General features: G+C 43.4%; 1 protein-coding gene across 6 annotated transcripts in view; it reads left to right on the forward strand.

Annotated features, from left to right (window-relative positions):
* Positions 1-14,343, forward strand: part of LOC140428034 (rho guanine nucleotide exchange factor TIAM1-like) — a 473,602-nt gene that overhangs the window by 181,076 nt on the left and 278,183 nt on the right. For all 6 annotated transcript variants that reach the window (XM_072514009.1, XM_072514007.1, XM_072514011.1 and 3 more), the window contains one exon: positions 9,749-9,973. In XM_072514009.1, coding sequence (XP_072370110.1) covers positions 9,749-9,973 — 225 coding nt within the window. The remainder of the gene's footprint in view (positions 1-9,748; positions 9,974-14,343) is intronic.

Consider the following 14,343-nt stretch of genomic DNA (forward strand, 5'->3'; position numbering starts at 1 on the left):
CAACCTTTTATAACCCCAGTCTGGTGGAAGAGGTGTATCCCATGGCAATCTGAGAATTTGTCCTGACTTGGCAGAGAGAGATTGGGATGGGAAAAATTGCTGGTGTGGGCCTTACAGCTGAAAGTTGGTGTGGAAGCTCTGAAAACTGAGAGAGGCGCCTTTTGGAGGTCACTCGACATCATGACTTTCATGAAACGGAGAGATGTGGACCCAGAGTGGTGTTGACCTGATTCTTGTGAAAGCTGTTTAATCTGCAGAGAATGGGACAAAGTATATTTGTGGTGTGGGTTTTTGGTTATGTTAAAAGTTAAAGGGGAGGATATCTTTCTTGTAGTTTAGTGTGCCAATTAATGTTTAGGCAATTTAGCTCTGTTTATTTCTTACAGTAAGAGTCTGAAACTTGAAATCTTGTTGTCAGGTTCCTTTAAGTTGGTCACTGGGATTTGAAATATCTTTTTAGATGTTTTCAGTCTCTGAAGGGATCAAGATAATTAAAACAGTGATTACACCTCAAAAAAACATTTAATTGACTGTAAAGCACTTTGTGATGTTTGGTAATTATGTGGATGCTTCATAAATGCAACTCTTTCTTTATAGGTGTAACAATATCAACCTGTTTATTGGTCACATTAATGTTTGGCACAATGGGTGAATTTTGACCACCCAAAACAGATAGGGTTGTGTTGGAGACTCCCAAGTTAAAAATCAGAAACATTAACTGAACTAGCCTCAAATCTACTCCTATCCAGTTTTAACAAAGGCAAGATGAGGGGTGGAAAATTAATCTGCTGCCAGGAGCTGGGTCGATCTTTGGAAACCTTTAAGGAAGCTTTGTTTCTGAGTGTACAGTCAGACAGGTTTTCCAGCCTAGAGAAATCCAGCAGGTAAAAGCAGGCAAGAAATATTTAATCAGTCATCAAAGTACTTGCCTCCTATTCTGTCACTGGGCCGCTAACGCAGAAAAGGTGAGAACAGAGGAGACCTCTTGCACAGGAACAAGACTCCGAGTACTTGTCACGGCCCCACTACCATTTCCCCGACCAAGTGGTGGTGGGCATGCTGAGGTGGTAAAATCAACTCTGAATGTCCACAATGGACCCCATCTGCAAAAAACATATATTCACCCCTGCAACAATGGAAAGCTCCTTGAAAAGGTGGAACCGGGATGAAGGGGTATTGACAGTCAGGGACCTATACGTAGGTGGCAGAGTAGCAACCCTGGGGTAACTTACGGACAAGCTCCGGCTCCCGAAAGGGAACGAGCTCCAATCCATGCAACGAAGGAACTCCCTCCGCAAGGAGACCGCAGCTCTTCCCGAGCTACCTGGACCTACCCCACTGGACAGACTTCTAACATTGGACAAACTAGGGGACGGTAGCTGCATTGACATGTATGGGCAGCTAGGAGGTAAGGGCCCCCTGGACGAGACATGGGAAAAGTGGGAGGAGGAGCTGGGCATGGAGATAGGGGAGGATTCTGGATCAAAGCACTGCACAGGGCAAACCCCACCTCAAGCGCAGGGATGAGCATAACGCAACTAATGTTAGTGCACAGGACGCCCTTGACCAGAACATGCATAAGTGGGTTTTTCCTGGAGGTGGAAGACAAATGTGAATGGTGCCAAGGAGGCCCAGCCAACCACAACCACATTTTCCGGTCATGTCCCAGACCTGCGGGTACTAGGCCACCTTTTTCAAGGCCATGTCCAAGGTGGTGGGAGTGAGAGTTAAGTCATGTCCACTAGTGGCAGTCTTCAGGGTATCGGAACAGCACTTTATGGGGAGAATGACAGACATCCTAGCCTTTGCCGCCCTGATCGCCCGTCAAAGACTCCTGCTCATCTGGAGATCAGCAGCGCCCCAAGGTCACAGACTGGCTGTCCGACCTAGCAATATTCCTCAAATTGGGAAAGATAAAAATTTGCCATCAGAGGAAGGCTTCCGCAACACGTGGAAGCAATTTAACAACCTGTAAGAGGACCTGTTCGTGACCAACAACCAATAGGGGGGAGAGGGTGACAGGGAGGGGGGACCGAAGCAGACAACAGAAGAAGAAAAGAAAGGGGGGGTGGAGATGGACCACCCAGGGTACAAAGGAAGTAGGACAGAGGTACCAAGGGAAAGAAAAACCCAGAGATATGGCCACGGCAAACAACAACAGGGGTAAATGCCTTGGTGGCCTCGAAAACACACCCCATGTATGTTGCCATGCCATGGGGCAACATGTAGATAGTTAAACGGTTGTGGTAACTGACTACTGGCAGCCCAATGTTAATATACCTCGTATCTGTATATATGTTTCCTATTTATTCATACCTGTTTATTTCTTCCCTTTTTTCTTTTTTTTCTGGCAGTGTATTTACAAATACATGCAAAATCAATTTAAAAAAATTTAAGTACTTGCTTTTGGACCAAGGACAGCAAGAGTGTTTCTTTCCAGTCAAATCAACAAAATGACCCACACACTTCCACGATCTATTTCTGATTACCACCAAAATCACCAATCACCAACACCTGGTCTTTGACTCTTCCCATACTCCTCTCTACCATCTCATCATTTTCTGGCCTCTTGACCTCATTTTGATCTTTCGTCAAATCCATCCTAATTCTAAGGGAGGCATGGCGGCACAGTGGTTAGCAATGCTGCCTCACAGCACTAGGGACCCGGGTTCAATTCTGGCCTCGGGTGACTGTGTGGAGTTTGCACTTTCTCCCGTGTCTGCGTGGGTTTCCTTGGGGTGCTCCGGTTTCCTCCCACAGTCCAAAAATGTACTAGTTAGGTGGATTGACTGTACTAAATTGCCCCTTGGTATCCAAAAGGTTAGGTGCGGATACTGGGTTACAGGGATAGATAGGGTGGGGGCGTGGGCCTAGGTTGGATGCTCTTTCCAAGGAAGATGCAGACTCAATGGGCCGAATGACCTCCTTCTGCACTGTAGGGATTCTATGATTCTAACCAACTCTGCCATGATTAATTTTGACCACTGCCTCCCCCGCCAAACCATGCCTTCCATGACAGCTCAACAGGCAACCTAGCTTGTTGAACAAGCTACTTTCTGGGTGTGAGATCTGTCTTTTTCTGAATGTATACAAGGGAGTTGAAAACTACGCCATTCAGGGAAATCTTTTTATATCATCTTTCCAGCTTTGAAGATCATAGCTCCTTCCCGATGCTTCGAAACCCTACCCCAGTAAATATCAGAGCCACTGATTCATTATCACTCTAATTATCGAGATGTAAGCAAATCTTGGGCGACCCCAAAGCATTTTACAGACAATTGATTATAAAGTGTGGTCACTGTTATGGAGGCAAATGTGATGATTAAATTGTGTACAGCAAGGTCCCACAGCAGCAATTAATCCATTAAGCTAATGCTTGAAGCTTATTGTCAAAATTATGCTTTATACAGAAAGAAATTCTAAAAGCAACATTTTATATTCAGGAAATCCTCAGGAACCAAATGCGAGGTTCTTGTGTGGTTAGCCTTTGAAGTAATCCACTTAGTTAAATATATATTACTATTTTAATGGGGATAATTGGGTCTATTGGTCCAGGAAGAATATTTTAGTATCAGCCATAAAGTTTCATTTATTTTGAATGAACATTACTCTCCTTGGTATACTGTAATTGCACACCAAAATAATATTTCATAGGAATGTGAATAAGTTTGTACTTGAATCGATAATGTTTTAAGCAAGCTGAGAGAGTGAGCACAGTGATTGATTTCTGCTGGAGCCAACTTTTGAGCTTGTTCCATTGTGAATTGAAAAATTCCTGAACAATGAAACCTTTCAAAGCCTTGTAACTGAACTTACAAACATTTTATCATTTGGTGGCTTTCTCTCGGTAGATTCCCATAAGAATTGCTATTACATGCGGAATGCCTCATAGGACCTTCCTCTTGCAACTTCCCCACTATTTCATTGAGTTGAATGACCTACGTGTTAAAAATAGGTTGTTTCAATATATTATTGAGATAAATTGCTAAAACGACTGAGCCGATACTTCCGCATCTGGAAAAGATTTACTGTACAGGTATATTACAGCTGAGTTTTTCATCAGAAGTCTCTTGAGCTGCAACATTAAACTCTTGAACGGTTGTTGACGCATTTGCAGCATACATAGTTCAGATTTCCAATGTTTGGGAGGTATTTCCACTGTTCTATTATCCATTATATTAACTACAATTGCTTTTGAAGACTTGGTTTATGCTTGAAAAATTTATAATTGCAGAACAAATTTCTCATTTATTCTGCTATTCCATTACTCTTCACCGGTCCACTATAGTTTCTTGCTTCAGTTACTTGAGTGGCACAATTTTGTTGCAACAATTCAGATTTTTTATAATGAATAGCTACAGAAAAAAATTACTGGAACTTATTTATTGCATGCAGTCTGATGGAAAAGGCCAGCACCAAGTAAGCTTCACTCACGCTGCAAAACTGAGCGGAAGAACCATTGGCTGACAGGAAGTTCTGCTGCATGTCTTTTCAAAATTCTGTCAGCAGGATGAGCCTGACAATGCTATTGAAAACCTGTTTGAGATCCTGTTTCACTTGGAACTTGCTTATAGAACGTTTGACTCTTGTGTTCAACCCTTGCTCAACACCGTATAAAAACTTTAAAGATCCAAAATTTGCTATGAAGATAACTATAAGTTAATTGTGAATGTTGTTACAAGTGTGTTTTATTTAAAAACACCTAAGAATTATGTGATGGGGAAGAGAATACACAGAGTTGCAAACTTCCACAAATTGAGACTATTGGCTCCGCTACACCATTAGCATCGCAAAACCGATAGCTTTCTATCAGCTTCCATATAGTTTTAAAAACAAATTGAACTTGCTGCAGGAAGTTGGGGATGGCATTCAGTAATGTAAGGACCATTTTAAATGTCTAGGTTTATGTTCCTGCAGTGCCACTCAACCTCCGGGAACAGCTAAAACTGTGGAGTTTCACATCCGCAGATAATTTGTTCCTTGAGGTTTTTAAAATTTGAATTTTTAATTTCTGTCTTTCTTTTTGTTTCTTCTCTCTCTTAATTCAACCTTCAATTCCCGCAATTTAATTCGCCACGTATCTCTTTTGTGATTCCATAGAGGTGGATAACTTTTTAAAAGAAATGTTAACTTCCAGTGACTGAAAGGATCAAACAGCATTTCATGTTCTAAGACCTTTACTGTAACAAACAAATTAAAAACAATGTTGACCAAACACAACATTGTTGGCAACTTATACTCTGAATGGCAGAAAAGATCCAATATGTAATTTTAAAAATGACTGAAAATCCCCCTCCGTGGATAAACTTTACTCTGTTCCTTAAGTGGACACTTGATTCTCAGGGAACCAGTCCAACGTTACTATTAACTCCAGATCACCTACCCGCTCGCCCTCTCGGGCCATCTGCCCATCCCCTTCTCGGGCTGCGCGCCAAGACTAAACGAGACTGTTCACAATCTTGGCATTATATTTGACCTGAGATTAATTTCCAGCTACATGTTTGCACCATCACCAAGACTGACGGTTTCCAGCTGTGTAACACGATCAACTATTTCCCGGCCTCAGCTCATCTCCTGAAACTTTCATCCATACTTTTGTTATCTCTCAACTTGACTATTCCAATACACTCCTGGCTGCTTCCAACATTCTATCCCTCGTAAACTTGAGTTCATCCAAACTCTTCTGCCTGTGTCCTAACCAAGTCTCTCACCAAGTCAAATTTGCATCCTTATGCTTGCTCACCACCAGTGACCCTTGGTCAAGTAACATCTTGATTTTAAAACCTTCAGCCTTGTTTTCAAATCCTTCCATAGCCTTGCGCCTCCCGATCTGTCTAATTTCCTACAGCCACACACCACTCTGAGAAATGGAACGGAACTGCAAAACTAGATGGTACTGAGGGGACTTGGTATGTGAATCATAGAAAGTTAGTATGCAGGTGCAGAAAGTAATTGGGACGGCAAATGGAATGTTGCCATTTAATGCAAGGGGAGTTGAATTTAAAAGGAGTTAGTAAAGCCACATCTGGAGTACTACGCACACTATTGGACTCCTTATTGAAGAAAATATATAATTGCATTCAAAACTGTTCAGAGAAGATTCACGTGACTAATTCCTGGGATGAATATGTTGTCTTATGAGGGAAGGTTTGATAGCTTGGGCCTCTATTCATTGGACTTTAGAAGAATGAGAGGGGATCCTGAGGGGACTTGATGGGCTGGATGCTGAAAGGGAGAAAGAAAGGAAAGTAGAGGCCACAATCAAATCATCCATGATCTTATCAAATGGAGAAGCAGGCTTTAAGGGCTGATGGGCCAATTCCTGCTACCGATTTGTATGTTTGTATACATGTATAATCTGCTCCTCTCATTATGGCCACTTGAGTGTCTCCACGTTTGATCGTTCCACCATTGGTGGCTATGTCTTCAGTTGCCTAGGCCCTAACATAAAACATAGAACATAGAAAATACAGCACAGAACAGGCCCTTCGGCCCACGATGTTGTGCCGAACCTTTGTCCTAGATTAACCATAGATTATCATTGAATTTACAGTGCAGAAGGAGGCCATTCGGCCCTTTGAGTCTGCACCAGCTCTTGGAAAGAGCACCCTACCCAAACTCAACACCTCCACCCAACACCAAGGGCAATTTGGACATTAAGGGCAATTTATCATTGGCCAATTCATCTAACCCGCACATCTTTGGACTGTGGGAGGAAACCGGAGCACCCGGAGGAAACCCACGCAGACACGGGGAGGACGTGCAGACTCCGCACAGACAATGACCCAAGCCGGAATCGAACCTGGGACCATGGAGCTGTGAAGCAATTGTGCTATCCACAATGCTACCGTGCTGCCCTTAAGAACAAATAAATCTACACTATATAATTTTCCTGTAATCCATGTACCTATCCAATAGCTGCTTGAAGGTCCCTAATGTTTCTGACTCAACTACTTCCACAGGCAGTGCATTCCATGCCCCCACTACTCTCTGGGTAAAGAACCTACCTCTGATATCCCTCCTATATCTTCCACCTTTCACCTTAAATTTATGTCCCCTTGTAATGGTGTGTTCCACCCGGGGAAAAAGTCTCTGACTGTCTACTCTATCTATTCCCCTGATCATCTTATAAACCTCTATCAAGTCGCCCCTCATCCTTCTCCGTTCTAATGAGAAAAGGCCGAGCACCCTCAACCTTTCCTCGTAAGACCTACTCTCCATTCCAGGCAACATCCTGGTAAATCTTCTTTGCACCTTTTCCAGAGCTTCCACATCCTTCCTAAAATGAGGCGACCAGAACTGTACACAGTACTCCAAATGTGGCCTTACCAACCTCTGGAAGTTCATGCTTGTTTCTCCCCACCTCTCTATCTCGCATTAAATTTCAAATACTCGTTATCTCCCTTTAGCAAGCTTTGTTCTGACCTAATATTTTATTATGTGGCTGTGTGTCATATTTTGTTTTATAAAGCTCCTGTGAAGCACCTTCACATGACCTTAAATGTGCAAAATAAATAATACTTGTTAAGAACAGCCAATTGTTCTTGTAGCATGATTCTGTTATGAGATTGGCTGTGATCACTATCTGAGACTGGGATTAACTATTAGAAATGCAATATAGATTGTAGTGCATTTGTGTTTTCCATCTGATTAATATTTACTACAAAATGTTAATAAGAACAACAACAAATTATAGAGTCAAGAGAGTTTTACACACAAAAATAGGCCCTTCTGCCCATTATGTCGGCGCCAGCCAGCAAGGACCTATCTATTCTTATCCAATTTTCCAGCACTTGGTCCATAGCCTTGTATGCTGTGGCGTTTCAAATGCTCATCTAAATGTTCTTGAATGTTGAGGGTTCCAGGCTGTGCCATCCTTTCAGGCAGTGAGTTCCAGATTCCCATCACCCTCTGGATGAAAAAGATTTTTCTCAAATACCCTCCAAATCTCCTGCCCCTTGTCTTAAATCTATACCCCTGGTTATTAACCCCTCTGCTAACGGGAAAAGTTACTTCCCAACTATCTTATCTATGTCTCTCACAATTTTGTATATCTTGATAATGCCTCCCTCAGCTTTTTCTGCTCCAAGGAAAACAACCCCAGCCTAACCAGCCTTTTTTCATAGCTGAAATGCTCCAGCCCAGGCAATACCCTGGTGAATCTCCTTTGCATCCTCTCCAGTACAATCGCATCCTTCCTATAATGTGGCAACCAGAACTCTCTCCGTATTCCAGCTATGGTCTAATGAGTGTTTTATACAGCTCCATCATAACTTCCCTGCTCTCTTATTCTGTGTCTCGACTAATAAAAGCAAGTATCCCATCTGCTTTCTTAACCACTTTACCTACCTGTCCTGCTGCCTTCCGGAATTTATGGACATGCACCCCAAGTTAAAACCTTAAAAGCATTACGTTATTAGGCATTTAATTGCAACATTGCATACCCAGTTTAATATCTGAGAAGTTACACTTTTCTTTCTCACAAGCAAAAATTACACATTTTGTTTAATTTTTTCACATCTTGTTTTCTTTCCAGTACCAAGATCTAGAATTCAAGGGCATATGCCTGTGGCTGGTAATTGGTGGAAAATAAATCACTGATGAACATACTTCACATCATTCATGAGCACTGCACACTATTGAGTTGCAGCATGGATGAACTGTTTTTCACGCACATTCATTGATTCTGCATTTTTTCTACCTTTGTCTTTTTGTGTTCTCTCTCTCTGCCCTGCTTTCTCTTTCTCTACCCTCTCTTTGTTACTTCTTTGGGGCATTTGACTATTTTAGCTATAGAATCAGATTATGTGAAGTGGGTTCTGCATGTTTTCTTGTGACCTGCGAATTGTGTCCATTGACCAGACATAGAGCTTTGTATTGTTTCTTCCCATCATCCACATCCAGGATTTCTGTGAAATCTCAATGGACAAATAAATGAAGTGAAACTTTGATTATTTTCACTCCAGTTTTGGTCCTAGATGCTGTCTTTCAATTACATTGTGATATCTTTTATGTCTTCATGTACTTTGTCTTGTATATTGTCTTGTCGATGTTTCTGATCCAATGGGCAGCATTGCTCACTTGAAGCAAATAACCACTTTCGAAGGATAGTGTTAGCCATTACGCTCAAACGTTTTATGAAATATTGTTATTGCATTAGGAAGCAAGGAGAATCTTGCCTTTGAGCTCTTTGTACTGCAGATTTCCAAGAGCATTCATTTTAATGTTTAGTTACCGAACTTATTTAAAATTTGTACAGAATTCTTACAGAATCAGCAAATTCCTACAGTGCAGAAGGAGGGCTTTCGGCCCATCGGGTCTGCCAGAGCTGGTTTCTGCAGATGTTAAGATTCTCTACTTGGTATTTCCATCTTGCTGATCCCCCAACATTTCAGGTTTTCTGTGGAAAAGATTAGCTTGGAAAGGAGTTATTTTTCTCTCGACCGCAAGCAACATTTATTCTGAATTGGAGAAACCTACGTCTGCAATGCTAAAAATTGCTGTTTCACCATTCTTCCATAACATGCTAAGTTAGCAATATTGCTAGAACACTATTAATACTTGCTGAATAGACATGTTTGCAGAAGGTCGTAGCTCTATGTGCAATTGGTGTCCACTGATTTCAATGAACAGTCAGTCTTGTTTCTAAGGGCAGTTTCCATTATTATTAATCCAGTCACGATAGTATACTTTTATTTAGTAGGCCTTTTTCCAAATGTTTAAGTTTTAATCATTTATGTACAAGCAGACCTGCAGTCAGACGGAGCTGGAAAACTGGATTACGGCAATTCATTCCGCCTGTGCAGCTGCAGTGGCAAGGCAACACCGCAGAGAAGATACTGTCAAGTTGCTGCAGTCAGAAATTAAAAAGCTGGAACAGAAAATTGATATGGATGAAAAAATGAAGAAAATGGGCGATATGCAGTTGTCTTCAGTTAATGACCCAAAAAAACGAAAGACTATACTCGATCAGGTGACTCCTTTATTTCTAGAGTTTCAATTTTCTCCCTGTCTACAATTTTGTAATTAGAAATCTAGTAATTATGCACATTGGGTAAAGTAAAATATGCAAGTTGGGAAAATTAACTAAACAAGTACTTTTAAGGGTGTTTCATTCATTTGTGTGTGCTCTGTCCAAAGGCAGGCCCTTGCCTCGTTGTCTGTTAATGCCTCAAATGGAACTTTTTTTTTTAGTTTTTAAAAGTGGTGATCTACCATTGCCTTTCACCCCCAGGGGTAAGGTGAGGAGGCAGATTTTAAGACTACCTCAGCCAGCACAGTAATAGATTCAATGCTGTTGGGTGAACCGCACCCTCACCATCTAGCCATCTGAGCTAACCAACCCACTTTTAACATGTATCAGGCAAGAATAATGTGATCTCTAATTACAGCTACAAAACCATCCCACAAAGAGACCCAGTTAATTCACTCTGCAACATAAAGTAGATCACTGCAAGTGAAAAATAAGTATTGCAAAAAACAACACTTTTGTTTATTAAGTTCAATTTTATTGGCATCAATACTTTTAAAAATCATTTTACATTCTATTAACTCTTCAAACTTGACACTGATTGCATAAATCATTTTACAATGGGAGCCATTCACACAAGGATACTCCAGTGTCTAGCGTAATGTTATGTTATGGTCTCTGGGGTGAAATTCTCCCCCAATGGCGCGATGTCCGCCGACTGGCGCCAAAAACGGCACCAATCAGACGGGCATCGCGCCGGCCCAAAGGTGCGGAATGCTCCGCATCTTTGGGGGCCGAGCCCCAACATTGAGGGGCTAGGCCGGCGCCGGAGGGATTTCCGCCCCGCCAGCTGGCGGAAATGGCGTTTGTTGCCCTGCCAGCTGGCGCGGAAATGCGGCGCATGCGTGGGAGCGTCAGCGGCCGCCGACAGTTTCCCGCGCATGCGCAGTGGGGAGAGTCTCTTCCGCCTCCGCCATGGTGGAGGCCGTGGCGGAGGCGGAAGGGAAAGAGTGCCCCCACGGCACAGGCCCGCCCGCGGATCGGTGGGCCCCGATCGCGGGCCAGGCCACCGTGGGGGCACCCCCCAGGGCCAGATCGACCCGCGCCCCCCCCCCCCAAGGACCCCGGAGCCCGCCCACGCCGCCTGGTCCCGCCGGTAAATACCAGCTTTGAATTACGCCGGCGGGACATGCAATTTCTGGGCGGGACTTCGGCCCATTCGGGCCGGCGAATTGAGCGGGGGGTCCCGCCAACCGGCGCGGCCCGATTCCCGCCCCCGCCCAATCTCCGGTACCGGAGACTTCGGCGGGAGCGGGGGCGGGATTCACGGCGGCCAACGGCCATTCTCCGACCCGGCGGGGGGGTCGGAGAATGACGCCCGATGTTTGTCAAGTAAATTCCCTCAAAATCCACATTCAACCCAATTTTTGAGACTGCATCTGTCCCAATATTTAAGTTGTATGAAGAAATGACAAATAGCCCCTGTGTTTGCATGGGTCTCACCCCCACATTCTAAAAAAATGTGCAGTGTTGGTGGATTGTACATTCTAAATTGTCCCTTAATTGGGTAAAAAAGGAATTGGGTACTCTAAATTTAAAAAAAAAAGAGAAATGACAAATAACACATCTGTTCGCTCCTAAGTGTTTTAACATAATCCTATGCATGACATTGCCCCATCTCTGCCTTGATCCAATATATTCCACTCTGAGTGAGGTGTTGGCACTAAAGTTGGAGTCTTATGGTCACGCATTAGAATTGGTTTCATTGAACCAAGATCCAGCTTCAGAACTGGAGTCTCCAGAGTAAAGGGATTGACATGATTGCTGCCTTTAAACAACATTTCCCAACCAAAGGACTCACCTTGAGGGGCAGTACGGTGGCATAGACTGCTGCCTCACCGCGCCAGAGGCGTCGGTTCAATTCCGGCTTTGGGTAACTATGTGGAGTTTGCACATTCTCCCAGTGTCTGCGTGGGTTTCGTCTGGGTGCTCTGGTTTCCTCCCACAATCCAAGACGTGCAGGTTAGGTGGATTGGCCATGTTAAAATTGCCTCCATGTCCAGGGATGTGCAGGTTAGATGGGGCTACAGGGCTAGGGTAGGGGAGTGGGCCTAGGTAGGGTGCTCTTTCAGAGGGTTGGTGCAGACACAATGGGCCAAATGGCCTCCTTCAGCACAGTAGGGACTCTATGGTTCTAACACAGGCATGTCGACTTGCGTGTTTAGCAGATATAATAATCTTTATTAGTGTCACATGTAGGCTTAGGCTTACATTAACACTGCAATGAAGTTACTGTGAAAATCCCCTAGTCTGACGCCTCCTTCGGGTACACTGAGGGAGAATTCAGAATGCCCAATTCACCTAACAAGCATGTCTTTTGGGACTTGTGGGAGGAAACCGGAATGCCTGGAGGAAACACACGCAGACATGGGGAGAACGTGCAGACTCCGCAAGCCGGGAATCAAACCCGGGTCTCTGCCGCTGTGAAGCAACAGTGTTTTTTAATATAAATTTAGAGTACCCAATTCATTTTTTCCAATTAAGGAGCAATTTAGCGTGTCCAATCCACCTAACCTGCACATTTTGGGTTGTGGGGATGAAACCCACACAAACACGGACAGTGACCCAGAGCCGGGATCGAACTTGGGAGCTTGGCGCCGTGAGGCCACAGTGCTAACCCACTGTGCCACCGTGCTGCCCAGGAAGCAACAGTGTTAACCACTGTGCTACCGTGCCGTCCTCTTTAGGTGAGGAAGTATTTGTACACCTTGGTTGCTTTATGTGTTCCAGGATTCTTGGAAGGAGCGGTCGGGAAGTGACAAAAATAAGTGACAAGTGTGTGCCCTATTTGTGTTGTGACTTTCACATTCAACTGTAAATGAACAGTTTGCGAGGGTCATGAAAAGGTGGTTTACCGAGAAGATTGGATAGCTTCTTAAATCTCTACCTTCAGCTAAGAATTACTAATACGAAGTTACATCACCCACTTGACCAGAATAGTTAGTTCTGTACCTCCATCTGAAGCTCAATCTGATGCTAACTAAACTGATGTCACCTGAGCTTAATAGGCTAGAAAATCTTATTGTTCATAGGTCTGGATCAGCAAGTGGGAACAAGCACACCTTCGTAGTAAAGCTACTGTGTTTCTTGAGGCCTCATTAACCATTATAGGTTTGTATCCTAATTTCCCACCACAAAGACTTGCAATTAAACATTGAGGCTGTTTGACTTCTCTCTACCATCAGCTCCATCTACCCTGTTCCTCCCCACCCACCAGTCTCAATCTCTTTGGAGAGATGGAAAAAAGGACCAATTTGGGGAACAATTGTTTTAGAATTCCTCTCTGACCCCTGAAGGTCATCCTGAGAAGACTCAATTTACTTTACAGAAATAAATCATTTAAATGTCTAAAAGAAGAATACTGCAATCTGAAATAACAAGAAAATGCACTAAATACACAGGTCAGGCAACATTTGTATAGCGAGAAAAACAGAGTTGATGATTTGGGTCAATGACATTTCATTATAACTGTAAAAAGTTAGAGATGTAAAAGGATTTGAGCGAAGGATGGCTGGTACAAGGACAAAGAAAGGTCCATGATAGGGTGGAAAACAGGAGAGATTGAAAGATAGAAGCCAAAGGGAATGGAGATGGGACACAAAAGATTTACAGATGTATCACAGTTCAAACAAAAGCTTTGAAAACAAAAATAAATGAGAAACTGAAATATGCAAAGAAAAAGAAAGAAAAAGGTGGGGAGGGGGAGGCAGAGTTTATGATCTGAAATTATTGAATCTGAAGATTGCAAAGTGCTTAGTCAAAAGATGAGGTGCTGTTACTCAAACTTTCGTTGGTACAATGCAACATCCAAAGGTCAGAGATGTCAATATGTGAGGGAGATGGTGAATTAACATGGCAGGCCACCGGAAGCTGAGGCTTGTTGCTCGGCAACTAAATGGAGGTGCGCCACAAAGTCATCACCCACTCTGCATTTGGTCTCTCCAGTGTAGAGGAGCGTAATTGTGAGCAGCGAATAAGGTATGCTAAATTGAAAGAATTACCTGTAAATTGCTGCTTGTCCTGGAAGGAGTGCTTTCGGATCTTGAGATGAGAAGGGCAGGTGTTACATCTCTTTTGTTTGCATGGAAAGATGCTGGGGGAAGGGGTTGGGGATGATTGGGGAATGAACCAGGATATCATAGAGAGAATGATTCCTTTGGAAAGCTGAAAGGGGAGCTGAGGGAGAAGATGTGTTTGGTGGTGGCAGAAGTGGTGGAAAATTATCTGTTGAATACAGAGGCTGGTGAGATCCAGGGGAACACTCTTGATTCTGCAGTGGAAGGAATGAGAGCGGAAGTGCAGGAAATGTGGCA

The sequence above is a fragment of the Scyliorhinus torazame genome, chromosome 8 (genome assembly GCF_047496885.1).
Source record: "Scyliorhinus torazame isolate Kashiwa2021f chromosome 8, sScyTor2.1, whole genome shotgun sequence".
NCBI lineage: Eukaryota > Metazoa > Chordata > Chondrichthyes > Carcharhiniformes > Scyliorhinidae > Scyliorhinus > Scyliorhinus torazame.